This window comes from Engraulis encrasicolus, chromosome 8 (genome assembly GCF_034702125.1).
Source record: "Engraulis encrasicolus isolate BLACKSEA-1 chromosome 8, IST_EnEncr_1.0, whole genome shotgun sequence".
Classification (NCBI taxonomy): domain Eukaryota; kingdom Metazoa; phylum Chordata; class Actinopteri; order Clupeiformes; family Engraulidae; genus Engraulis; species Engraulis encrasicolus.
In genome coordinates this window covers 8,905,616-8,933,071 of record NC_085864.1, presented here as the reverse complement: position 1 = coordinate 8,933,071, position 27,456 = coordinate 8,905,616, and the positions used below count along the sequence as shown (strand labels likewise).

The window sequence follows — 27,456 nt, the reverse complement described above, 5'->3', positions numbered from 1 at the left end:
TATTGATTTATTATTATTATTATTATTATTATTATTATTATTATTATTATTATTATTATTATTATTATTATTATTATTATTATTATTATTATTATTATTATTATATTACTGAAGGCAATTTGTTATTAGTTGCATGTGTTGTACAAAAACATTGCGCAGCCTCTGCACTTCAAAGGTCCCTTCCGAGAGCACTTCACTTAATTGCATACCAGAGCTCCACATGTTTTCCTCTCTGGTCCTCTCTGGGAAGGAGTGAAAGTTTGGGGTAGCTGTAGCGTGCGTCGTCATATCCGTCAACGGGCCATAAGGAAGTTTTCTATTCCAAATGATCTGGCCGTGGCACTCGACGCACTGTTGCTCAGTGCGCACAACTGTGGACCAACTGTAGTTTTCACCCGACAAACGTTTAGTAATCGGAAGTTTCTTCATAGGATAAACTTGCACGGTGAGGTAACGACGACCAGAAAAAAGATAACAAACCATGTTAACGTCGAGAAGTTGACACTTCAACTTTTGAATCATCATCGCTCCGCACTTTGAGTGTGCCTTCGTGTTGTTTCCCTATGGAGAACACTCCGTGCGTTCTGCCCGTAAGGGTGTTGCTGTTGTGTCTTTGCTTTTCTTTATGCTCGGCAACATTTTCCATTCCTCTGAAAATCTTCACTGGCAAGTTCGACTCGTCTGTGGACCTGGACCTGACGTCCCTGCGAAATGCACCCACATCTGGCAGCGGTCTGTCTCTGGCGTCCGACCCTTTGGGTATTGTTAACTTCTTGGACATGGTGAATAACTTGCAAGGTGATTCGGGAAGAGGTTATTACATAGAAATGCTGATCGGGACACCAAGCCAAACGGTAAGAGTCAGTGTACAGTATTCACAAACACACAAAGTGAAGTGTTTTCAATGTGTGGCTGTAAGACTTTTTTTCCTCATTCCAAAAAGCATTGTACATTGTTGATACATTATGGGCGAACAGCTGTAGCGTTCCTAAATCATATGGTGAAACAGATCTGTAGGCCTATATTTTATTTCTTTTGCCAGATACTTCTGTGCAGTTTGCCGAGGGACTGCTTCAAAGAGCAAGGGAGTGTGTGTGTGTGTGTGTGTGTGTGTGTGTGTGTGTGTGTGTGTGTGTGTGTGTGTGTAAGTTTGACGTGTATACTGTATGTGTTTAAATCATTAGGTGTTGATGCAGAAGTGTTTGGGTGTATGGCTTGACTATTGCAGCTTGTGTGTTTGGTTACCATGTGATAAAGACGGACAGGCTGGTCTATTCTGTGCCCTGTTTTGCCCTGTGGTGGTGAGGGTAGAGGTGGATTGAGGGAGCCATCACGGGAAGAAGACGGAGACAGAAAGAAAGAAAGAAAGAAAGAATGAGGAAGGAGGAGAAAGAGAGAGAGGGAAGGAGAAAGAGCCCAGGGCTGTCCACAGGCTTCTGCGAGCTCTCCGCTGAGGCCCAGCGCTGCCCCAGTGGGTGCAAGGCCTGCTCACATGCGCTCACATGATCCCGGGCCCCCGGACAAGCCGCTCTGGCCCAGACAGCTGACTGGGATTAGGGGTAGGGTAGGAGGGGGACACACGCTAGGCATGGAGGCATGCCGGGCGGGGAGAGTGGACATTTGACTGGGCATGCAGGTCGGTGTTGTAACTGCACTATGTTGTACAGGCACTGTACTGTGGCCTGCTGGGCCTGTATTGCCCTTTTCTGCTGGGAGTGGGACCCCCTTTTGGATCCACGAATATTGTCGCAACCCCTCCTCCATCATCATTCCAAACGCAAAACTTGTTTTCTGTCCACTAATGTTGATAAATGTTGCCATCCCGACCCCCAGTTTGGGAACCACTTCTGGGGTGAGTTTCTCAAAAGGGAAGTTGTTAGCCTGTTAGCAACTTCGGTAGTTGCCAATGGGAAAATGCATTGAAAGCAACGAAGTAGCTAATGTAGTAAGCAACTTTGGTTTTAAGAAATTCACCCCTGTAGTATGGGGGCCTGTAGTGCACTGTCTGTACTGGGCTTTTCTGGGGTGTGTATTGCATTGTATTGTGCTGTATGCAATGTACTGTACTACACTTTGCTGCCTATGGGCTGTATTGGGCCTGCAATAAGGGAAGAGACTACTGACTGTACTGGGATGACTGTACTAAGCTGGCTGTTCTGATGTGCTTACTGCAGGAGTGGAGAACCGTTTTCATTCGAGGTGAATTTCAAATTCCTCCAAGGGCCGTAAAAGTCCTCTGGGGGCCGCTCTATGAACACACACCAGGATTTCCCTCCTGCACTTCAGGCCTATACTGAGAGCAGCTACCTTTTAAAACAGTCCCCACCTTCTCTAGGTCCACTGAATATAAATTAATTGTATTGAAAGTGTAATTTCTAAGATTCCTTTACAAAATGTTTCAGATTTCATGTGAAGCTGCATAACATTTCAATGATATCGGGGGTCGGATAAAAGGGCCTCAAGGCCCGTAAATGGCCCTCGAGAGGTTCCACACCCTGCTTACTGCTTGGCCATCTACTGCATACTGTGCTGGGCCCTGTTATTTATTTTTTTAATTGTATTTGCACTCTACAGGGATGCCTGTGCCATAGAGATTGGATATACTCTGCCTGTGCTGAGTGGACTGCGCTAAGCCGACTGTACTGCCTTCTGGTGTGCTTGGCCATCTATATTGTGCTGGTGTCTTTTTGTATTGTACTCTGCTGGGCCTACCGCCCAAGTACAGCTTGGTGTAACTGAGGCCAAGTAGCAGAGTTCGTTGTGGAATGTTCGTAAACCTCCTCGAGCCTCATACAGTATCAGTAGCGCTGAGCCTCCCATGCCCAAACCGGAACGTAGACTGGAAGGTGACGGGTTCCATCCCCTTGTAGCGAACTAGAGCAGGATCACCCCAGTTCCACTGGTGTAGTGGTGTTAGGGCCAGGAGGAGAAAACACTGGCTATGAACCGGAGACTAGTGACAGGGCCTGCCTATACTGTGTAGGCCTGATGGGTAGTGAAGTGAAATCCCACCTGGAAAACTCTTGACTCAGATTGTCATTGTGACACAGCACTCCACAGCACACGAGTGCACACTGCACACAACAAAATTGCACGTATGCCTCACCTGTGCAAGGGGGGAGCCCCCAATGGTGGCAATTAAAATTGCTCAGGGTACCTCAGTCATGGAGGAGGGAAGAAGAATGTTAGTTTGTCAAAATACCTGGCTAAAAGACCGCCTTATCCTTTATCTGACATGTTTCAATGGTTTAACTTCCATATTCATCAGTGGGTCACATGGATGTTGATGCGTGGAAGATAAAACTTTTACATGTCTGCAACTGAAGAAAAACTTAACACTTGACATTTTGGTGATTTGATAGAGAAAGTAAAGAGGAGACAGGAAATTAAGTGAGCGAGAGAAAGAGAGAGATTGAGTAAGATTGGGGAATGACCCAGGCCGGATTCAAACCTGGGGCAATGTCAAATACGGTTTGAACCCCCCAGACCAGTTTTCAAAGTGTGATCATCACATGATCATGTGGTCATGTAATTCCAGACAGCACAAGTCAGGCTGGAATGAATGATTGTGTCTACAAACTTATGATTGGAATGTGTTAGGAATATTCTACAGATCAGTTGGTGACAAGACAAAATAGGGAAATCTGAAACTGAATCGATGCACCCACATGTCATAGTACACCGTAGGGCTGTAACGATATTGTGAGAGAAATTGCGATACGCAGTCATGATACTGTATCATGGTGCAAGAAGGCAGTATCGTGATATGCCCTTTCAAAGTTCTGTTACTCTCCAGTCCAGAAATCAACCACACATTATGATGTCGTAGCCCTTCCAAGCTTCAAATAATCAGCAATTTTCAAACCTTTTCTCTAAGAAAATCGTGGGGTGTATCGAACCGTATGTCAAAAATCGTGAACCGAATTGTGAGTTCAGTGTCGTTATGGCCCTAGTAAACAGGCTTGTTTAGTTGCCTACAATCGATAATCTCCCTAAAAGCTATAACTGCAGATTCTACTTCAAATAATGGAGTCCTTGATGTGTGTGGATTTTTTGTAATTGTCATTTTTCATTGGCTTGTGTTTGCTTCAGACATGTACAAGTTTTTATCTTTACCCGATGGAATAATAGTATCCGTCTTCCTCAGAGGGTCGGAAGTTACACTGTGGAAACAAGGAAACAACGTTTACCTGTACCTCTGGCAAACAAAACAAATTACTTATCACTTAACAAATCACTTAAAAAAAAGACATAATTAACTTAATATATTTACTTATTATAATGTCTTACTTTCAGCGTGTTACTGTTTTTAATGATTGTGCTCATGCAATAAAGGATTGCACTTTCACTTTCACTACGCTCATACTATGATAAAAGTCCTGGAAATTGAGCAGACTTAAAAAAAACTTTTAAAAGTTCCTCCACCCTGTGATACTATTGGTTACGTAGATTGCCCCAGTGTCAGTGGGATCAGCTCCTGTTCTGCTTCCTGTAGGAGAGAGAGAGAGAGAGAGAGAGAGAGAGAGAGAGAGAAAGAGAAAGAGAGAGAGAGAGAGAGAGAGAGAGAGAGAGAGAGAGAGAGAGAGAGAGAGAGAGAGAGAGAGAGAGAGAGAGAGAGAGAGAGAGAGAGAGAGAGAGAGAGAGAGAGAGAGAGAGATGCTTTGAGAAGTCTGTCTCTGTCTTTCTCTCTCTCTGCTGTCTACAGGGTCTCTCTCTCTCCAGCTGTATGGGTATAATGAGAGTGGTGGGGAGTGTTGTGTGTGTGTTGTGGTTACGTCAGTCTCTCTGCTCTCCTCAAGTCAGCTGGGAATGTGTCACAGTGTGCTGCTGTGTCATAGCTTCCCCACCTGACCTACACACACACACACACACACACACACACACACACACACACACACACACACACACACACACACACACACACACACACACACACACACACACACACACACACACACACAAAATTCACAGGCACACAATTCACAGGCACACACAAGAGCACCAGTATGCACGGACTGTCATGGACGGACACACACACACACACACACACACACACACACACACACACACACACACACACACACACACACACACACACACACACACACACACACACACACACACAATAAATGAAGTACTCTTAGACACACACACACACACACACACACACACACACACACACACACACACACACACACACACACACACACACACACACACACACACACACACTTGTCCTCCACTTCCTGGGCTTCATCTGCTCATCTTCTTGATGAATGAATGATGAGGAGTCCACAAGAGGAATGGGGAGGGAGGAGAGAGGACGGTGTGTGCGTGCATACGGGCATGTGTGTGTGTGTGTGTGTGCGTGCATGCGTGCGTGCGTGTGTGTGTGTGTGTGTGTGTGCGTGCGTCTGTGTGTCTGCATATGTGCATGTGTGTGTGTGTCTGTGTGTGTGTCTGTGTGAGTGTCTGTGTGTGTGTGTGCGTGTGCCTGCGTGCGTGTGTGCGTGCGCTACACTCGCTACCCTGACACAGCAAACAGCGTGGTGTGGTGCGGTGCGCTCACGCTCGTGCTGCGGCTGTGTGGTAATTAAGAGCTCTTATGCTAAACGAGGCGGCATTCAAACGAGCGGCTAATTGTGGAGTCGGTGGCAGGCAGTGGCGGTGGCGGCGGTGATGTGTGTGTGTGCGGAGGTGTGGTTGTGTGCAGAGGTGTGTGTGTGTGTGTGTGTGTGTGTGTGTGTGTGTGTGTGTGTGTGTGTGTGTGTGTGTGTGTGTGTGTGTGTGTGTTAGCGCCATGGCACTGCACTGCACTGCTGCTGCTGCTGCTGCTGCTGGAGAGGCTCCCAGCTGCTAATTGGGACAAACAGGCAGCAGATGTGTCCGCCACCACGGGGCCTACACCAATTAGCCAAGCCATCTCAACCATGGGAGATTAGAGGAGAGGAGAGATGAGATGGGGATAGAGGAGAGGAGAGGAGAGGAGAGGAGAATAGAGATGAGAGGAGAATAGAGATGAGAGGGAGATAGAGGAGAGGAAAGGGGAGGAGAATAGAGATGAGAGGGGGATAGAGGAGCCATCTCATCCATAGCAGAGGGGGGTAGAGGAAAGATGAGAAGAGGAGAGATGAGGACAGGAGAGGAGAGGAGAGAGGGTAATAGAGGAGAGATGAGGACAGGAGAGGGGGATAGGAAAGGGGGATAGAGGAGTCATCTCATGCATAGGAGAGGGGGATGGAGGAGATATGAGGAGAGGAGAGGGGGCAGGGGATAGGGGGATAGAGGAGATACGAAGAAAGGAGAGGGTGATGGAGGAGATGGGAATAGAGGAGATATGCGGAGAGAGAAGAAGAGATGGGAATAGAGTGGAGTAAAGAGGGAGGAGAGGAGAGTGGAGTAGAGAAGAGAGGAATAGAGGACAGAGGGGAAGAGATGAGAGTAGATGGGGATAGAGGAGAGGATCAGAGAAGGAGCAGAGGTGGATGAAGGATATGGAGAAGAGAAGCGAAGAAAGGACGAGAAAGGAGAGGGGGATAGAGGAAAGATGAGAGTAGATGGGGAGATAAGAGGAGAAGGTGGGAAGGATGAGAGAAGAGGATTGGAGGACAGATGAAGGTACATGGAGAGATGAGGGGTACATTTTGGAGAGCATGGTAGAGATGGGGGGCATATTGGGAAAGGAGAAGTGGGGGGGGGGGCTGATGGGAGATAAGGGGACAGAGGAGAGCATCGGTGAGATGTGGAGAGAGAAGAGTAGATGAGGATGTGAGCGAGGAGAGGAGGATGAATAGAGAGAGTGGAAGATGGGAATAAAGGAGGAGAGAAGAGGGGGACAGAAGGAAACATAGCTGCAACATGAGTGATTAGAGAGGAGGATGGGTGAGAGGAGAAGAGTGGAGATAGGGATGGGAGAGAAGTAAGAGTGGATACGGAGATGCGATGAGAGGAGAGGGAAGAAGAAGATAGGAGAGGGGGGATATAGAGGAGAGGAGAGACAGGACGAGATGGGGATGGGGAAGAAGGGGGTGATGGGGAGATGGAAGACGAGCATGGGACAGGGCAGAATCATGGGGGATCGGATTGTTGCAGAATCATGGGAGATAGGACTGCTGCACGAACAGGAGGAAAGGAAACAGGGATGGAGGACAGGAGAGATTATGGAGGGTGGAGAGAAATGAGAGAATGAGAGGAGCCACTGGCAGAGAAAGAGGGAAGAGGAGATGGGATGTTTTGTATTTCTCAGATGCAATTTCCTACATTTTAACCAAATTGTGTCCCGTTTCAGCTCAATACAGAACTGTACCTTTATTTCTAAATATGGGACGATTTCCGTATTTCAAGGGATGGTTGGCAACCCTAGGAGAGAGCGACAGAGAAGATGAGGGGAAGAGGATAGGGGGATATTTAAGCCATCTCAATGATGGGAGATTAGAGCAGAGGACATGCAGAGAAGATGAGAGGAGATAAACCAATGGGGAGGAGAGGAGGACATGAGAGGAGGCGGGAAAAGGGGTTTTAGGAAATCAGAAGAAAGCAAAAAGAAAAGGTTGAGAAAGGATGAGAGGGAGAGGATGGAGAGAGGTGATGAGGGGAGAATGGAATGGAGAGGTGAGGGAATTTAATAAAAGAGGGTGAGGAGGAGGAGTAGAGAGAGAGGAGATGAGGAGAGGAGAGGACAGGTAAGCAAGGGAAATGGAGAGGATTGGAGGAAGGTGGAGAAACAAGACACTTGGACAGATAACTACAGATTAACCCTTTGAGGAGTACCATCACAAATATGTGATAAGAATTTTGCCCCAAACTTTGAGTTCTCATTATGATGTCATAAGGACTTTGCAAGATTTTTAACACTGACTTCTATGGAAACTGTAGAGTGTTCAAGTGAAATTCTAGAAGAACCTGGGGAAAGTCCTTACTCCTCAAAGGAAGAAGGGTAAGCGATGATGAGTAGAAGTCTAGAGAGGACAAAGACATTGCCAGATGAAGCGAGAGTTTGGACAGAGATTCTTTAAGTATAGAGATATGCCAACATAATAGGTTTCTATGGGCACCTAACGCGACCAGGTTCCGGTCTGCCTAAAGGGGCGTGTCATAATACTCCTAGCATTGAATAGAACAGTCCTTAGGTCTGTCTAGGTCTGCCTAAGGGGGGCCATAATAGAACCAGGAAACAATAGGCCAATGGAACCTCTCTCTCTCTACTCTCTCTGGTTTGGATATGAAGGCAGAAGGGTTGAGGGGAAAGACAAGACAAGACAAGACAAGACAAGACAAGACAAGACAAGACAAGACAAGACAAGACAAGACAAGAAGAGATGGGGACTTGGAGAGGACATTAAAGGATGGAGAGTGAGGGAGGCATGACTATCTGCAATTTTTATGGACTTAAAATAGATACGCGGGAAGATAGCTTGACGCCCGCAGATATGAACACTGGATGCCGTGTTCAGCCTTTTAGCACAGTTCAACCCAGGGTGCCACCATCTTACTCCAGTGTCCATGTTTTATAGATGTTGCTTTACCAACACCTTACATTACATTATTTTTACTTTTACAAATCTTAAACAAAAGAAAATGCTAAGACTTGAGCTTTTACAACACTTCCATGCAGGCAGTCCGCATTCTTGCAATTGAATACATATCAGATGTGAAAATGGGGAAGCAGTGGTTTTACTCGTGACGCCAAGATTTCAAAGCTTTTTGTTGAAAACGCCACTTACTTCCCGACTTAGCGTCTTATCAAAGACTTGCATTGTTTTGCAAAACATTGCATAACCCATGATGTTTTAAACTGTAGCTACAGTGTACTTCAAGAAATGGTTTGTCTGTGCTTGCACCATAGGCAACGCGGGGGAACCATCGGTTGGCGTTCAAACTGCATTGTCACCGTACTAAGCTGATCTCAATGACTTGCTGCACAGATTCAAAGCTAGACAGAGCGTTGTAATTAGCCGACAGAGCCAGGCCAGATTCACAGCCCAGCTATGAAAATCCTTTATGGTGCAAGGCCAGACCAACCCGCCAGGCATTAACATATTACATTACACTTAGCAGACACTTTTTCATCCAAAGCAGCTTAGTTTTTTGTATTACAGGGTATTGGTTACAGTCCCTGGAGCAATGTGGGGTTGCTTGCTTTGCTCAAGGGCACTTCAGCCATTGATGGAGGTGGAGGGAAATGTAAGGGTGGGATTCGAACCTGCAACCCTCTGATCTTAAGACCGCCTCCCTAGTCATTAAGCCATGGCATATCCTGCTGGTTGGGTTGGTGTACTAGGGTAAACTATTGGGACTGGATATGATTAAAAATAAAACGGATAAATTACCAAGTGTTCATGTGAGTGAGAACTTGTAGTCATTTCTAATTGTATTTAGGCCACGGGTGTGTGAGTAGTAGTGTGCGTGGGTGTGTGTGTATTTTGGTGGACATGTCGTGTAGATAAGGGGTAGGAGAGGATATTGTATCGGTGTGTGTCTGTGTGCACATGAGTTTCCAGAGACCTGTTGCACTGAGGAATGTTGCAGCATTATCTCTTTAGTTCTACTACACACACACACACACACACACACACACACACACACACACACACACACACACACACACACACACACACACACACACACACACACACACACACACACACACACACACACACACACACACACACACCCATAAACCCATAAAACCCCACATCCCCCCATCTGCTTGCAAGCAATTGTTATTCTAAGCCATTAGCATTCACACACATACGCACGCACATACATTCTTCTTCTTTCATGGGTTTGCTCACCAAAATTTGGGTTCCTCACATATCATATTGTACCTGTTTTAACTTCATGGTGCCCCCCTGCAGTTTTCTTGCAATATACTGTATATTAGGCTATGCTGTGCCCTTTTTCACGGAGGAATTACTTAGTACTTATGGTCCACACGAATAGAATTGTGTTCACTGATTAGCTGACTGGTTTAATTCCATCAAACGTTCTAATTATAGTTTTTAATTCTGCCCCACAAGGGCTAACACAGCTGCATGCATTGGTTGATTTTTTTCTCGTTTCCTGAATCCAGATATGCAAGGCATATGGGTGGGAGACGTGACGCCTTGTTTTTTCGTAACATTGGTTAAAAACCTACAAAACTGTTATTTTTCCTTCAAAAACATATGTCACTGAAAGAAGATGTGGTACATTATGTTTCATATTAGTCTTAGATGAGAAGAAACATTTTTGTTAAGATTTATGTAAAGGTTTATATGTCAAATATCCTGCGGTGTGACTGTAACATTAATGAAACCTGGAATATAATATATATAAATTAACCAACAACATTTTGAATAATGTATGAAGCATTTGGCATGATTGCATAAATATTAACTTTACATTAAGATATGTGAATGTGAAAAAAAACTCAAGACAGTAATATTAACTACAAGTTCAATTTCGTAACACAAATTGCGTCCTGTGGGGTGACATGTATGTCAGTGTTTGTGAATGGGCAGCTGCAAGGCCAACTACAAGGGTCTTAAAGACTGGCTCCTAACCAGTCAGTACCTCAGTTATTGGAGAGTGCTGTGGAAGTTTAAGGGGACTCTTAACCTCTTAATATGTCTTCATATTGCAATCTTTCTGTCACGCAATGCTTAGGTTCATTTTATAGTGTCCTGTGGTGGGACTGCTCTTATAGGAGGAAGAAAAGCTTTTTTTTTATAAATGAAAACACATATTAAGATTAAACACAATATCATTATCAAGTTAGCATGAGCTCAGATGTCAGTCATGTATACAAAAGGATTAAAATGGCCATAATGCAGTGAATTCCCTGTAGTGTGACTCAATTTTCCTGCGTTGTGACATGCCTATGCAATGTGTTGACACATTTCTCCAAAAAATGGCAAAAATAAGGTGAAATTCCACAGACCACTAAGTGCTTTCTTTTTTTCTATTTTTTCTCTATTTTTATCCATCATTTTTTTCAGGAATTTGAAAAACTTTTTTTTTTTTTTTGCGTTACGCCCTTAAACGTCAACCACCCATATACAGTAACATGTAAAATCTGCATTCCATTCTTTTTAATCTAATTTGTGAATGGGCAGCATGTATTTTGAAAATAGATGACTAAACCTACATACTTTAAGCAACATGCATAGAATCCACACATTCCATTCTTAGGCTGCAATACTGCACCAGTTCATGCATTCACATACTGTAGTTTCATATCAGGGGCAGGGGACCTGACCTTCAGCGGCCCTTTCTGAAAACGTGGAGAGTATTTCTTCAGTCGTTAAAAAAGTTTAAAGGTGCACTGTGTAGGAGTGTTCCCAGTAGGTTTTGCAACTATGCTGAGCACTGAAAGAGTGCTTATTATTGCCAAATTAGATTGTTTAATGAATATTGACTGTAAAGTGAAGTACTGTGAAGTATTAGACTATTTACTAATATGACCAAAGCACAGTAAATGTTGCCGCTAAAAATGTCTATTTGCAGAAATTCAAAATGGCGGACATGGAGAAGATCCACCATTCATGTTAGAAGAGTGCAATTTTCCCCAGTTATAGTGAATGCTTAGAATTTGATGGTGGTGGTATTACGTTAATGAAATAAACTTCCAAAAATATTACATAGTGCACCTTTAAAGAAGTACAGCTCTTGATGACCACAAAGCAATAGTCGGAGAGCAGATAAGAGAGGTGCACAGCACCATACAGCACAACACATCAACACCAGCACAGCACAGCACAGCACAGCACAGCACAGCACAGCACAGCACAGCACAGCACAGCACAGCACAGCACAGCACAGCACAGCACAGCAACACCAGCACAGCACAGCACAGCACAGCACAGCACAGCACAGCACAGCACAGCACTGCACAGCACTGCACTGCACTGCACAGCACTGCACTGCACTGCACAGCTCAGTACAACACATCAACACCAGCACAGCACAGCACAGCACAGCACAGCACAGCACAGCACAGCACAGCACAGCACAGCACAGCACAGCACAGCACAGCACAGCACAGCACAGCACAGCACAGCACAGCAGCCCTCTACTCTATTTGAGAGTAGCAGCCGACTGTGCTGTTCAGTGCGTAGTGCTTAGTATAAGTTTGTGTCTCTGTCTGTTTCTATTTCATGAGCATGGGGGTTTGCGCCGTAACTCCCAGCTGTCATACTCCAAAAGAGAAGCTTGTTTCCTTTCATTTCGCCGCCGTGTAATGGCACGCGCTGCGCTGTCAGGGCCACTTGTTGGGATGTCTTTGTAGTAGAGGTCTAATTGGGCGCCGTCTGGTTAGGTACAGCGTGTTTTGCCTGCGCGGCGTAGCACAGTAGTGGCAGCGGCGGTGGCGATGAGGGGGTTGTGGAGTTCACTGCTGATGAAGTGACTTAACTGTGCGGCAGGGCTGTTTTGAGGTATTTTGGGGGCCCTAGGCAAAGAGGGACTTGAGGCCCCCCTTTTTTCCCTCTTAAAACTATTGGAGAGCCCCCCCCCCCCACGCTTTGGTCTTTGGTTTTGCCTCACTCACTAAGTTGTCACTGTACAGAACCGGTCATTACCAGCCCCCCCTCCTTTTATCTGGGGGCCCTGGGCATCTGCCTTGTTTGCCCGCCTGGTTGTGACTGGCCTGCTGTGATGGGGATGTGCAGTTTCCGTGTGGAGGCCCTGCCTAAGCATTTTTCCCTCCTAGTCGTGATGTTCCCCAGGGAGCGTTCAAAGCAAAGCAAGCACCGTAGCTGCTTTCTGATTTAATATTAATATCGCCCTCAGGCTGCCTGCACTACTTTGCATGACAACAATTTGCCTTTAAGTACTGTTGAATAGTAAAGAGGATGGGGGGGGGGGGGTGTTAGCCTAATTTGAATGCGAATGAATGCCTTTGACGCCGTGCTGTGCGCAAAGTGCAAACATTTATAATAATAAATGATATAGCATGAAATAATAATGTTGCTTTGATATCGTTATGGGCCCAGTGGGGCGTGGCGTTGTAGATGTCGTTGTTCATACACAGGGCAATTACAGAGCGAGAGAGCCATAGGGAGTTAAGTCAAGCTTGACCTAATCTGTTCCAATGAGTTCAGCTCCAATCTAACTGTTATGTGCTGATGTTGATAGGGATGATAGCTGGACTTTGGGCATCAACTGATATTACCCGGCCCGTGTCTGTCTGTTTTATTGGTGTGAAATAGTAAGCAACTCTGTGCTTAAATGATCCGAGATTAAATCGTCTTCCTTCAAACTAACGAAGACCTACTGTGTAGTATGGAAGCTGAAATCATACTCTTAGAAAGAGAGAATAAAGCGACCAACTATACAGGTCATTTGAGTTAGCACAGGACCTACTTCAGTGTACAGAACCAAAGTAGATTCCAGTGAAGGCATTAGATGTTAATCACTGGATTGCCACGCCTGAATTGGTAAATAATAGCACTTCCACTCATTACTTAAGCCTACGTAATCAAGGAGCTGCTCCACATACAGCATGCAGAGCCAGTACAACATACTGACCAAATAAATATGCACTGTAAAATCAGTATAAGTATATAATAATTTATTATATGGTTGTGACGTCATCGGTCGAATGCTCCATTCATTTCAACGGGGCTCCCCAACGTTCGCACGTCTGTTATTTTTCGATAACGGACGGGTTGGTCTATAACAGACCGCTGTCAATGGCAACAAGACTTTTCACTGCTAAAGCGACTTTTCAACAAGACTCTAATCAGCTGCCGTGATAGACAACACCTGTTGTCCTGGCTACCTAGCTGTTGCCTAGCGGTGTTCCACAACGGCACTGTTTTGTTTTGCGCAGCAACAATCTTTTGACTTAACATTAAATAGGCCTAAAGAAATGTCCCCGCCATGTGTGAATCATTTAAGTATATCCATATAATAAGCGGGTTAACTTTCGGCGAGTCGGTCGCTTTGTGGAATAGCAGCACTTCAGAGAGAACAAGACCCCTCCGCTCCGCGTCGGGGTCTAAAGATTCTCTCTGTCGTGCTGCTATTCCACGGTAGCGACCTTCTCGCCGAACGTTAACCCTTACATAATAACTTATTTATATGTTTTTATTATAACTGCGCATTGAAGACTGGTCAAACGCAATTTCAAACTTCTGTGCACATAGATTTTCGACAAAGGTACAATTGACTTGACTTGACTTGACTTGATGAATGATATACTACTATTGAAAAGATTGAACACACTCTCTTCTAATACATTTTAACCGTAAAAGTGACTTATGGTAAAGTGTTTGACTTGGATCTGTAACAGTGATCAAAGCACTGATCCGGATATAGTGATGACATTCTCTCTCTCTCTCTCTCTCTCTCTCTCTCTCTCTCTCTCTCTCTCTCTCTCTCTCTCTCTCTCTCTCTCTCTCTCTCTCTGCTGTTTGCCTTGGCAGCTCAACATCCTGGTGGACACTGGTAGCAGTAACTTTGCCGTGGCTGCAGCGGCACACCCCTTCATCACACACTTCTTCAACAGAGCTGTGTGAGTATGCAAACACACACACACACACACACACTACACTTCTCTATATACAACACACACACACACACACACACACACACACACACACACACACACACACACACACACACACACACACACACACACACACACACACACACACACACACACACACACACACACAATGTAAAAGATACAGTACTCATGCACACACACTCACATGCACCCTTACAGGATATAGACAGGCCTACACAAACACACGTCTGACTAATGCAGACACGCACATACAGATGTGTGCACAGACAGACACACAGACAGACACACAGACAGACACACAGACAGACACACAGACACACACACAGACAGACACACAGACACACAGATCGTACATTATCAATGGTATTTTATGATCCTGTGTGCTGAGGACTCCATGACCTCTCTATTGTCAGAGTTTCCTGATGATAATGCTACCTCCCAATCTCCCTAGAATAACCTGCTTCTGCTGTGGGCCGCTTTCTCCTGTATCTCGCTCTGCTCTGTTGTTTTTCGCTTTCTCCTAACAATAAGGTGCGTGTGTGTGCGTGCGTGCGTGCGTGCGCGCGCGCATGTATGCGTGTGCGCACGTATGCGTGTATGCTCGTCTGTCTCTCAGTCTGTGCGTGTGTGTGTGTGTGTGTGTGTGTGTGTGCGCGCGTGCGCACGTATGCTTCTCTGTCTCTCGGTGTGTGTGTGCATGCGTGTGTACGTGTGTGTGCGTGCGTGTGTGTGTGCACGTACTGTATGCGTGTGTGCACGTATGCACGTGTGCATGTCTGTCTCTCGGTCTGTGCATGTGTGTGTGTGTGTGTGTGTGTGCGCTCGCAACAGTAACAGCTGTGGTTGTGAAGTCTGTCGGGTTCTGAAGAGAGAGCAGGTGGGAGAGCCTCGGCTCTGTGTTCTGATCCAGCAGAGAATTGAGGCGTCGAGGCGAACAGTCTCCGCCGCTAATGGGCTAAATTAGCGGGGAATTAGCCCGGCGCTAAGGCCTGGAGAGGAGTGCTTGGCGCACGCAACGTGGAATTAGCTTTATGCTACGGCCTAACGGAGTGGTTGGCGCCAGCCTTGAGTGGCCAATCAGTGATGTGAAGGACCGCTGAGACTTAGCTGGCGCTCTCACGCCCGCCAAAGCAAGCACTCTCTGCTACGCCTTAGAGTGCGGCTAATATCTCTACACGCACACTAAGCACTCTGCTACAGTAACCATTAGGACTCTACTAATTTGGACAGAGCTATACCACCAACGTAGGGAATCTTTGTGTATACTATACAATAGTATGCCATGCTGTAGGCTACTACACTACACTATTCTTCAACATACCATACTATGCAGCGCTCTACACTATTCTTGTACTTTCTGACATGCTATATTCTATTATACTACACAGTCCTGTGCTATACTAAGCAATACTGTACTATGCTATGCTATATTGTACTATACTATAGTATACTATACTACACTATACGATATGATATTACTACTGTATACTGTACTGTTCTATACTAATCCTATACTATATTATACTATGGCTGTACACAGACAAACCAACAGATTCTCCATCATGCTTCCTCTTATCTCAGATAGATTACCGGTAGCTGCATGTTCCCATGCTGTACTGTTGAAATTATCTGAGTGCTAATGCCAAGTAGCGTCGTGGTTGGCGAGCGCTAATGCCAAGTAGTGTCGTGTTTGGCATGCATGAGAGCGCGTGCTGGCCTCTGTGGTCCTTCAGATCCCTGATTGGACACTCAAGGCTGGATGGCCCGCTCGCTCGCTCGTGATGCGGCTCATTTACTACGCCATTACTATTCCCTTCAGTCTCACTCATTTGTGTGTGTTTGCGTCTGTGCATGTCTGCGATGGTTATTCACAGGCATATTCACAGGCAGTTTAGTTGATTTCACATGCACTCACAATATGTATAACACACACACACACACATACTCTTTTATGGTTTGTATATACCATATATACCACCAGCCATATGGCTGTTTATCACTACTTACTTACTTATCTCTCTCTCTCTCTCTCTCAGCTCCAGCACCTACTCTTCCAGTGGCCGTGGGGTGGCGGTGCGCTACACGCAGGGTAACTGGGAAGGTGAGCTGGGCACTGATGTAATCTCTATACCCAAGGGCCCCAACGCCACCGTCACCATCAACATCGCCGCCATCCTCTCCTCCGACGGCTTCTTCCTGCCCGCCATCAACTGGCAAGGCATTCTGGGATTGGCCTACCCTATGCTGGCCCGGGTAAGCAAAAAGTAGTGTAGTTCATTACATTCAGTTACATTACATTATGCTTAGCAGACTCTATTATCTAGAGTGACTTACCGTTACTTACAGGGTATTGGTTACAGTCCCTGGAGCAGGATGGGGTTAGGTGCCTTGCTCAAGGGCCTGAGCCATGGAGTGTGGTAGGGAGTGGAAGGGTGGGATTCGAACCTGTAACCCTCTGATCCATCTTCTTAACCATTAGGCCATAGTTTCCACTAGTAGTTGAGTACAATATTACTCTACTGTACTACTGTAATGCTTTTCGTCCCCTACTCTTGGCAGGTTCATTCAAATGGTTCTGAAGTAGCAGTCTAGAAGTAGTAAAAACATGCCTTCAGAAGTGTGCGTGCGTGCGTGTGTGCATGCGTGCGTGTGTGTGTGTGTGCGCGCGTGTGTGTTTGGGTCAGACGAAGTGAAGATGTGCACACACCGGTTGGCCATTACAGACAGGAATAGGCACACACACACAGAGACACACACACACACACACACACACACGATTAGGGACGTTTCATGGATAAAAGGACATGGCCGAATCCCAGTCATCCGTGTCCTGAGATGGCCTGGAGATCTTACAGAGCGCGCACACACACACACACACACACACACACACACACACACACACACACACACACACACACACACACACACATACACACACATACACACACCCATACTTGCTCATGTACAGAGAGAGAGAGAGAGAGAGAGAGAGAGAGAGAGAGAGAGAGAGAGAGAGAGAGAGAGAGAGAGAGAGAGAGAGAGAGAGAGAATACAGGTGCTGACAGAGCAACAGCAGCTTTCAGGTCCATTGGCCACATACACAAGGATGGACACACACACACACACACACACACACACACACACACACACACACACACACACACACACACACACACACACACACACACACACACACACACACACACACACACCACAAAGAGCAGCATATTTCAGGTCCATTGACCATGGTGAGCAGGGCGCAATCACGCTGTGGCACGATGACTCGTTTCGAGTGACCTTTAGAAGTGGTCACACCCTCACGGTGCTTAGCTCTACAGTAATCTAACATTCAGACGTCACATCAGGCAGCGTCACAGAAGGGATGGTCCCAGGAAGGTTTAAGAAAAGGTTTTGGATGATTAATTGTCCTTGATTATTACAATTTTGACGTTGATTATGAAAAAAAAAAAAAAAAAAATTTGTCTTTTATTAGTTTATTTATGAAAGGACAGCGAGGAAATGATTGGGGACAGAGAGATGGAGAAGGTTCGGCAAAGGACCCGAGTCAGAATGGAACCTGGCACAGCGGCGTAGCAGCCCAGTGCCCTACAGTTAGAGCCACGATGGGCCATAAATTATTAATTTTACAGATTTTAATGTCACAAATAAGTGTGATTAGAAGCATAGTGGTTGAATGCCGCACTGTAGATGATTGGTACAGGAGTTCTTTAAACCTAGAGAAATTGTGGGACGACAATATTGTAATGTTTTTTATATAATATTGTTTTACCTACGTAATGCTAGTGTTATTTCTGATAGTAAAAGGAAAAGTCCATGATGTCTACAAAAAAGCAAAAAAATGCATGGGTCTATAGCACTAAAACAGGACACAGGCAGTATAACTGTAGTCATGGAATTAACACAGCCTATTTCACATGCCAATTGGTGTACTGGACAAAATTGCATGGAGATTTAATAAACTAAAACTACCAAAATGCAAGGTGTCGTGGATTGACTCAAACAGTTATTAAAGGGGCATTCCACCGGTGGAGACATGAATATGTATTGAAAGTGGGTCATATATGTAGTAGAATAGTATCATAAATTTCTAATTTGGTGCCGAGAAAAGGCAGAAAATGACGTTTCAGTGCTTGTGGATTTGTGACAACAATCCCCACAATGCATTGCAATGCTCAAGTTCCACAGGCCACACCCAGGCAGCTCTGCCAGTGACTTACTGGAGCCTCAATGCCAGTGATTTCAAAAGCACTGGCACACTGATCTGTGATAGGTCTGTTAGCGCATTAGGGCCAACCCCCTATGGGTGGGGTTGAAAGGGTGGGAAAAAGGCTTGTAGTCTCAACAGAAATCCAACTCTCTTACACTTCCTCCTATAATGAGGCAAAATGACGATTTTTACATCATTGTAGGAGGAAGTGTTAAGAGGTGAAAACGGATTTGTCCTGTCTCAGGGGGAATTGAGAGTGTTGCACGACCATTCAAAAGTATGCCTGGGTGTCTAGCAATGGGAAGCCTAATGCAAATGGGTACTCCACCTTTTTCAACTAATAGCTGAAGTCATTATCAGTGATCTCCCCATCCTCCTCCATGATTAAGGTACCCTGAGCATGGTATTTTCCCTCTACACTGCTCCCTTCGGGGACCGTTTTGGGCTGCCCCCTTGCACGGGTGAGGCATCAATGTAGTTTCGGTGTGTGCAGTGAGCACTGTGTGACTGTGGAGTGCTGTGTCATAATGGGTGTTTCCCAGGTGCGCTTTCACATAGTGTATGTTGTTATTATGCTTCCTTTATGCCGCCTGTCTACCTGCCTGGTCCATGTCTACCCGCCTTTCCCCTCCCTTTTCTTATTGTACTGTATTGTGCATATACGTAATGTACAGGTGGGTTCTTATAGGCGCTGCTCTGTGGCCAATGCACCCTGTGGTGAGAACGAATTTCCCCTTGGGGCCAATAAAGGCCATCCATCTATCCACCTATCTAATGTAACAAATCCATCCAATCACTATCAGCAGGGACGGTGACAGTTTCGGTCGAGGCCGAGACAAAGTCATCTGAAAGGGCCCCCTTGCCCAATAGATGCAATATAATGAGGGCCCTACCTCTCCCTGTGCCCGGGACAACTGTCCCCTTTGTCCCCCCCCTGTCGGCACCCCTGACTAGCAGTACCCTCATATGACCCCCCGCTGCATCTGAGCGTGTGCCACAGGCCTACAGTATGTGGCTGTGATCTGCAGATGGCTGTTTGATTGCTCCCTGTGAAGCTGGTCCACGGCTACGTCCCTCTAGCGCAGCGCAGCTCATTGCTAATACAAACGATATTAGTGCTGCCAACCACAATTAAGCCCTGGAATGCATCCAGCAACAGAGCAGCCACACACACACACAAGATACACACACACACACACGGGAACGCACGCACACATATATACACGGACGGGCGCTCATGGGCACGCACACACACATGGGCACGCACATGTACGCATGGGCATGCCCGAAACACGCACATATGCATATACACATCCATTCACTCTGTCTCTCTGTCTCTCTGTCTCTCTCTCTCTCTCTCTCTCTCTCTCTCTCTCTCTCTCTCTTTCAATTCAATCACATACTAATGTATGCATAAATCTACACTCACTCAATTAGTAAGACACACACACACACACACACACACACACACACACACACACACACACACACACACACACACACACACACACACACACACACACACACACACACACACACACACACACACACACACACACACACACACACACACACACACACACACACACACAAAATCACATACCCATGCATGCGTACACTGTATGCACACGTTAGTCACTTGGGTTCAGGCATACACACAATCATGCACAAATACAGCCATGGAGACACACACACACAGCAAAGAAAGTTAACGTTACTTAGTGACGGTGTGTGTCTGTCTGTGTGCATGTGTCTGTGCGCTTGTGTGCGTGTGCGTGTGTTTGTGTGCGCGTGTGTGTCTTGCAGCCGGACTCGTCGGTGGAGCCCTTCTTCAACTCGGTGGTGCAGCAGACGGGCATCCCTGATGTCTTCTCTCTGCAGATGTGTGGAGCGGGCATCGCAGCCAGCACCAGCACCGGCCTGGCAGGGGGCAGCCTGGTGAGTGGCCGACTGTAATCATCCTTATGTCCATAATCATGATGTTCATCAGGGGTGCTGTGGCGCAGCGCAATAAGACACAGTACCATATGCGGGCGCCCTGGGTTCGAGTCCGACTGGGGTCATTTTTCCCGACCCCCACCCCATCTCTCTCTCCCACTTACTTAATGGTAAATGGGCTGCATGTATTATATAGCGCCTTTCCACTCCGTCAAGCGCTCAAAGCACTTCACTGCATTCACTAGGTCTGTAGCAATATTGTCTCGAACCGAGATCATCATGATATGCAGATTGAGGATACTGTACCGTGATGCAACTTGGCAGTATTGTGATGCGCTCTTTAAAAGTTGTTTCCCTTCAGTCCAGAAAACAACATGATATGATTTGATTGTAACCTACTGTATTCTGCCTATAACTATCATAGTTTCATTCGTAATTTTATTTTATAATGCTGGCAAATTAAGCAAATTAATTACAATTAATTTATAAATGAAAGCAAATTAATTCATTTCAAAACATACATTTCAAAATAATCATCACCACCACCACCATCATCATCATTCTCAATATCATGATGAAAAGCATAATTATAATCATTGTCTTCCCTAATGTCTCTTGTGGGTACTGGGTTTCGATCAGTGGTTACCATTATGTCCATTCTATCACCATTATCATTGTTCATTATCATTGTTGTTATCATCACACAGTTACTATATTCAGGACTGGCATTAGATGTTATGAGGCCCCTAGGCTATAGGTTGATGTAGGCCCCCGCAGAAGAATAATAGAATTGGTTAAATGGCGTCATAATTCCAAGCCATGAATGATTATTAACAAGATTGAAAACTCAAACTCAACAGCAGACTAAATTTTCCATTCTGCATCTTGTCACAATTCTTCAATTGTCCAATCGAGGAACCCCTGGCAGGGGGGGGCCTCCTAGGCTGCTGCCATATCTAGCCTGTGTGTTAATCCGCCCCTGCCTATACTCACTTATTCACATAGTGACAGCGATGTAGAGACACATGCATTTGCAGCAATGTCACGGCTAATTGAAAGCTAATAGAGCCAGTGGTCCCCGATGTGAGCGTACGGGATAAATGAGTACTTATATGCAAATGCCACGAGCAAGAGGGATTTGTTGTTAAATTGGAAAGAAGCCTTGGGGCCTCTTTTTAATAATGCAATGTTTTTCATATGCCGGTCTGGTTAATGCAGTCACTATTCCTATCTGCTTAGAAAATTGAGACACTTTTAACGAATATATGACGACTTTATTTATTTTATTTTTTTTTTTAAACTGGTACATAAGGGCTGTCGGGAGTGTAACTATTTCGTTTCCTGCTGTGAACATACTAACATCTGAAATGCGTATTTGATCATGTTGTGGCTCATGACGTGTGCGTGCGTGTGTGCGTGCGTGCGTGCGTGCGTGCCTTTGTGCGTGCGTGCGTGCGTGTCAGGGGGGTGACTTGGTAATTACTTTGTCATTTTAAGCCAACAGACTCTTGTACACTCACTCACTGATTGGCAACTAGTGCTCTGACTGAGTGGCTCAAACCCCACACACGCACACGCACACACGCACACAGTGGCTCGCTCAGTGGCCTCTCATCTCGTCTCATCTCTCCGACGTCCCCACACAGTCAGCGATGGGCTAATTAAGCTAACACCACAGCCACAGCCACAGCCACACACACACACACACACACACACACACACACACACACACACACACACACACACACACACACACACACACACACACACACACACACACACACACACACACACACACACACACACACACACACACAGATCTGTCAGTCACGGCTGGGGAGATTGGGATGTGTTCTCTCAGCGCCCCCTGCTTGGCTAGCAGATGGACAAGAGAGGGGTGGAAGTAGAAGGAGGCCAGTTGGACTAGGAGTAGGCAGTAGAGGAATGGGCTGAGGAACATTTTTCATTCGGAGGGCCACTTCAAATTTGGTGGGGGGTCGCAAAAACATTCTTAGGTCCAATAGGGTGTCCACATGGAACAAAATTGTGACTCACTGGTGTATTGAATGTGTCTGGAGTATCATCCATGCTTCCAGTCAGACTGAGTAGAGATTTGGAGGAGAAAGGGATAAAATGTTTCACCTTTTGAGATGTAATTGGAGTCACTGTAAGTGCATTGGCTGTGTTCTCTGTTTTAGGTCATGGGAGGGGTCGAACCAACTCTGTACCGGGGGTCCATGTGGTACACCCCCATCATGCAGGAGTGGTACTACCAAGTGGAGGTTCTCAAACTGGAGGTCGGGGACCAGAATCTGAACTTGGACTGCAGAGAGGTACCAGAACTCTTTTCCATCACAACACTCAATCCCTTGTCATGAAAGTACACAATGTCTTGCTTGTTTTTGTAGCAGTTCTCAAACTTCAAAGCAGTGTGGCTGTTCGTAATCTAGGTCAGTGCAAGACATTACAGGAGGGGGCTGTACATCAAGATGTCCTGTGTTGACAGCTGGGCAGCCAATCAGAGAAGCCTATAAGTGACTTCCTACTTCCTCTTCCTGTCTCTCCCTTCCTGTGTCAGTATAACTCCGATAAGGCCATCGTGGACAGCGGCACTACGCTCCTCCGGCTGCCTGTCAACGTCTTCAGAGCTGTGGTGGATGCCGTCTCGCGGAACTCTCTGGTACGACTCACTCTATCCATCTTATTCCAAACTCCCCTAAATACCATGACAACATGCACGACAACTTTTAAATACAAAAGTGATCCTCACACAGCACTCGTAGCCTTTTTTGTGCAGATGCGCCTGACGACGGGCCTATTCACTATTTTCTGAAAATGCTCAACTACATCATAACAGAACTGCTATGACATTATCGAGTGTCTTAAGTAACAAGTTAAGACATAGCCACCACCTTCGACCAATATTGTGAACCCCATTCAGGGTAGAGGACACTTGAGGTTGCAACTTTTAATACTTTTTTTATGAACAGCGAAACACCACACAAACATTGTAGCCAAATTAAAAAGTATAAAAATTGCAATCTTGAGTGCCTTGGACTTCCTCTACCATGAATTGGGTTTACAATATTGGTCGAAGGGCCAGATGTCGCAGAGTCCCTCCCTACACTAATGAGCACCAAGGAAAAAAGGTGAAGACCTTGAAGCACTCTGATTTCCTGTTTGTTTTCTAAACCCAATGTGGTCCTTGGGCCAAAATAAATGCCCAACCCTATCTAGCTATTCAGATGCCATTCCCCTTCTCCTAGAGTGCGTTTTAATATGTGACCTTGCCTCCTCCACTTGCTTCTCGTCATGATGACATCACAGACAACAGCATTATATTTCAATATCTTGCAAAAGCTCAATTATAGAGTCTTTTTCTCATTTGCAATTGGGATGGTGAATGAAAAACAGTCCCTCAAAAGTTGTTGTGGCGAGGCTGACAGCTGGGAAACTTTATTGTTTTCTCCACGGAGGAGGGGCCAGGAGGCGGGGCGAGGAGACAAGCACAAGTGGAGGAGACAAGGTCACATATTGGGATGTACCCCTAGTAACTGGATGCCTAGAATGACTTCCTTGTTCCTTGTTCCTGCCTCACATACCTTATATTAACTGAATAGGAGCATTGCTACCGAACTGGTCTATCAAAGCTTTGGTCTATCCATTTACGTACTTTGCCTTTGTTTTTTATTCAAGATTCAGATGACAATGAATGATTTGAGACGTGGACATCGCATGCATAGGCTCTACGCAGCATTTGGTTTTGCCCATTTTTTTTTCAAATTGGGGATCTAATCTCTAAAGCTGTTATTGGTGTGATTGGCGTTGAGTGGTTGAGCAGCTGGCATGACTATGATGACTATGGCCTGCTGTGATCCCATACAATAGGTGGTGAATGTAACACACCCACACACACACACACACACACACACACACACACACACACACACACACACACACACACACACACACACACACACACACACACACACACACACACACACACACACACACACACACACACACACACACACACACACACACACACACACACACACTCATCCTACTGTCGTGTGTTTAGATCCAGGATCCAGCCTCAGGGTTCTGGACGGGTACTAAGCTGGCGTGTTGGTCCACAGGGGAGAACCCGTGGAGGTTCTTCCCCAAGCTCTCCATCTACCTGCGTGGAACCAACGCCAGCCAGTCCTTCCGAATCACCATCCTTCCTCAGGTGAGAAGAGAGTCATTGGACTGCTAAACACACGCACACACAGAGCGAGTATAATAACAGATAAGTAACATATCACTTCAAACATCTATGCTAGGGGCATCTGGGCAAACTGGTTTAAGACTGCTTGTCCTGAGTCAAGTTCAGAAAAACATTTCCTCATTCTTTCATCACACATGACGGATAATATATTTCCTTGTCGTTGGCTATGCGAGAGAGAGAGAGAGAGAGAGAGAGAGAGAGAGAGAGAGAGAGAGAGAGAGAGAGAGAGAGAGAGAGAGAGAGAGAGAGAGAGAGAGAGAGAGAGAGAGAGAGAGAGAGAGAGAGAGATCATATGCACACACAGTAAGACACACTAGAGCACAGTGACACTAAGGCCAGGGGTGTGCTCCTCAATGACATGAGCCACCAGGGAAAAAGGAGGAGGAGAAACAAAGGGATGACGGGTGGTGGAGGAAAAGGAAAAAAGAGTGATATTGTGAGAGAGGTGAAGAGAGGACAGATGATGAGTTCGAGTGAAGGAGGGGGCATGGCTGTAGACAGAGAGAGAGAGAAAGGGAGAGGGAGAACTCTATATGCAACTCTATGCATATTTTCTTTTGCCAGCATGATTAAAATGCTACACTCTGATTGGCTTTCTGCAGCTTTACATCCAGCCAATCGCAGACAACGTGGAGGGCACGATGGACTGCTACCGCTTTGGCGTGTCGTCATCGGTGAACGGGCTGGTGATCGGCGCCACGGTGATGGAAGGCTTCTACGTGGCCTTCGACCGCGCCCAGAAGAGGGTGGGCTTCGCCGTCAGCACCTGTGCAGGTGAGTTAGGCCAATATCCCATTGACCTCCATGTTCCATTTTTATACAACAATGGCAGGTCATGCTACCAGGGCTCCGCTCTACTGGTGAAGAAACGCCTTCGGATCAGCTACGCACAGAATCGAGGTACGAGATCTGAAGTCTATGGAAATCAGGCTAGGGTCATGCAGCCTTTGACACACAGATCGCCATTGACAGTTCCAAAATAGTTCCAGGAAGCAAGCATTACACAATGCAGTAATGGTTAATGTACCTCATATTTGCTTGTAGTGGTTTGACCAATTGTCTTTCACCAGTTGTCATGGACCTTTATCAACCTTCTCTCTCTCCCTCTCCCCTTCTCCCTCCCTCCCTCTCCCTCTCTCCTCAGAGTTGGCGGGCCTGCCGCTGGCTGAGATCTCGGGGCCGTACCTGTCTGAGAGCGTGTCGTCTGACTGCGTGTCGGGCTCGCTGCTGCAGGAGCCGTTGCTGTGGGTGCTGGCCTACTCCCTGATGGGCCTGTGTGCCCTGGTGCTGCTGGTCCTGCTGCTGCTGCTGGTGTTGCCGTGCCGACGCGGTCGCCGCGACAGCCTCATCACCGACGAGTCGTCGCTCGTTCGCCATCGCATCAAGTGACATGAAGACCGAGAGGAATAGAAAGAGAGCAATGCTCAACAGTGTTTCAGTTAAAAAACTAAAGGTGTGTTTGTGTGCGTGTGTGTGTGCGCGTGTATGTGTGCGTGCATGCCTATGTGTGCGCGTGCCTGTGTGTATGCATGTATGCATTCATGTCTTCTGGGAGAGTGTGAAAAAACTCATCAGAACAAATCTACTTTGTTTATCGAGATCCTTATTTTTTCCAAAAGGGTTCAGGGACTGCTTGGGCCCAACTGTCTTAATAATAATATGAAGGATTTTACTCATTTTGTGTCAGACATGTTTTTAGAAGAACAGATTCCACCGTCAATATTCTATATAGCCTCCACGCTTTAGAAGAAGAATTCACCATGGGCATAGAGTATTGCCTATTAAGATTGTGGTGAGGTAGGAGTGAGAAATTGTTTATTTGTTTGTTTATTTGGTCTGCACCATGGGAGTAATGGTTCTTTGTTCCCTCGTTGGTTCCTATGCAATTGACGTCACCACGTTTACTTGTTTCGTCTTTGTTATGGGAGTTAAGTGATTTTCCACGTACTATCCCATGGGATTCACGTTTCTATTTCTTTTCAGTTGATAAAGACATTGAAAAGTACGGACTTGGGATACGCTGTTCTTGTGTTTACCAAGCTTCAGCTTCAGCTGACTCATAGGTACCCATTGCTAGTCGCACTCCGTAGCCGTCTTGTGAAGTATGGCTCCTTCCGATAGTGAAAAGCCATTGTAAAACAACCCTGCCTACAATAGTGTTACTAGAATCGAAACAACGTAGCCAGATCAAGTTAGCCAGCAGTGGTTAAAGTCAGCTTAAGTCATGCAGCATGCTGCTTCAAAAGTTTATGAAGGGCACACCTGTTGGCACTTGAAACTTCTTGTCCTTTGAGGTGTGTGTGTGTGTGTGTGTGTGTGTGTGTGTGTGTGTGTGTGTGTGTGTGTGTGTGTGTCTTTGTGTGTGTGTGTGTGTGCGTGCGTGCGTAAAAAAATATTCCCATCTTTTGGTGTAACGTCCAATATGCAGTGCATTTACTTTCTTGCAAATCGACAGGGTACAGCAGCATAAGTAACATGAATGGTCACAGGAAGTGAGGAAGAGAAAAA

General features: G+C 46.0%; 1 protein-coding gene across 1 annotated transcript; it reads left to right on the top strand.

Moving 5' to 3' along the window:
* The first annotated feature begins 306 nt into the window (after positions 1-306).
* Positions 307-27,456, top strand: bace2 (beta-secretase 2). Its single transcript, XM_063204948.1, has 9 exons — positions 307-854; positions 14,409-14,497; positions 16,549-16,765; positions 20,547-20,678; positions 22,877-23,011; positions 23,257-23,358; positions 24,760-24,909; positions 25,551-25,722; positions 26,093-27,456. Exons 1-9 carry the CDS (start codon positions 564-566, stop codon positions 26,335-26,337), a joined length of 1,533 nt encoding a protein of 510 aa, XP_063061018.1. The 5' UTR covers positions 307-563; the 3' UTR covers positions 26,338-27,456.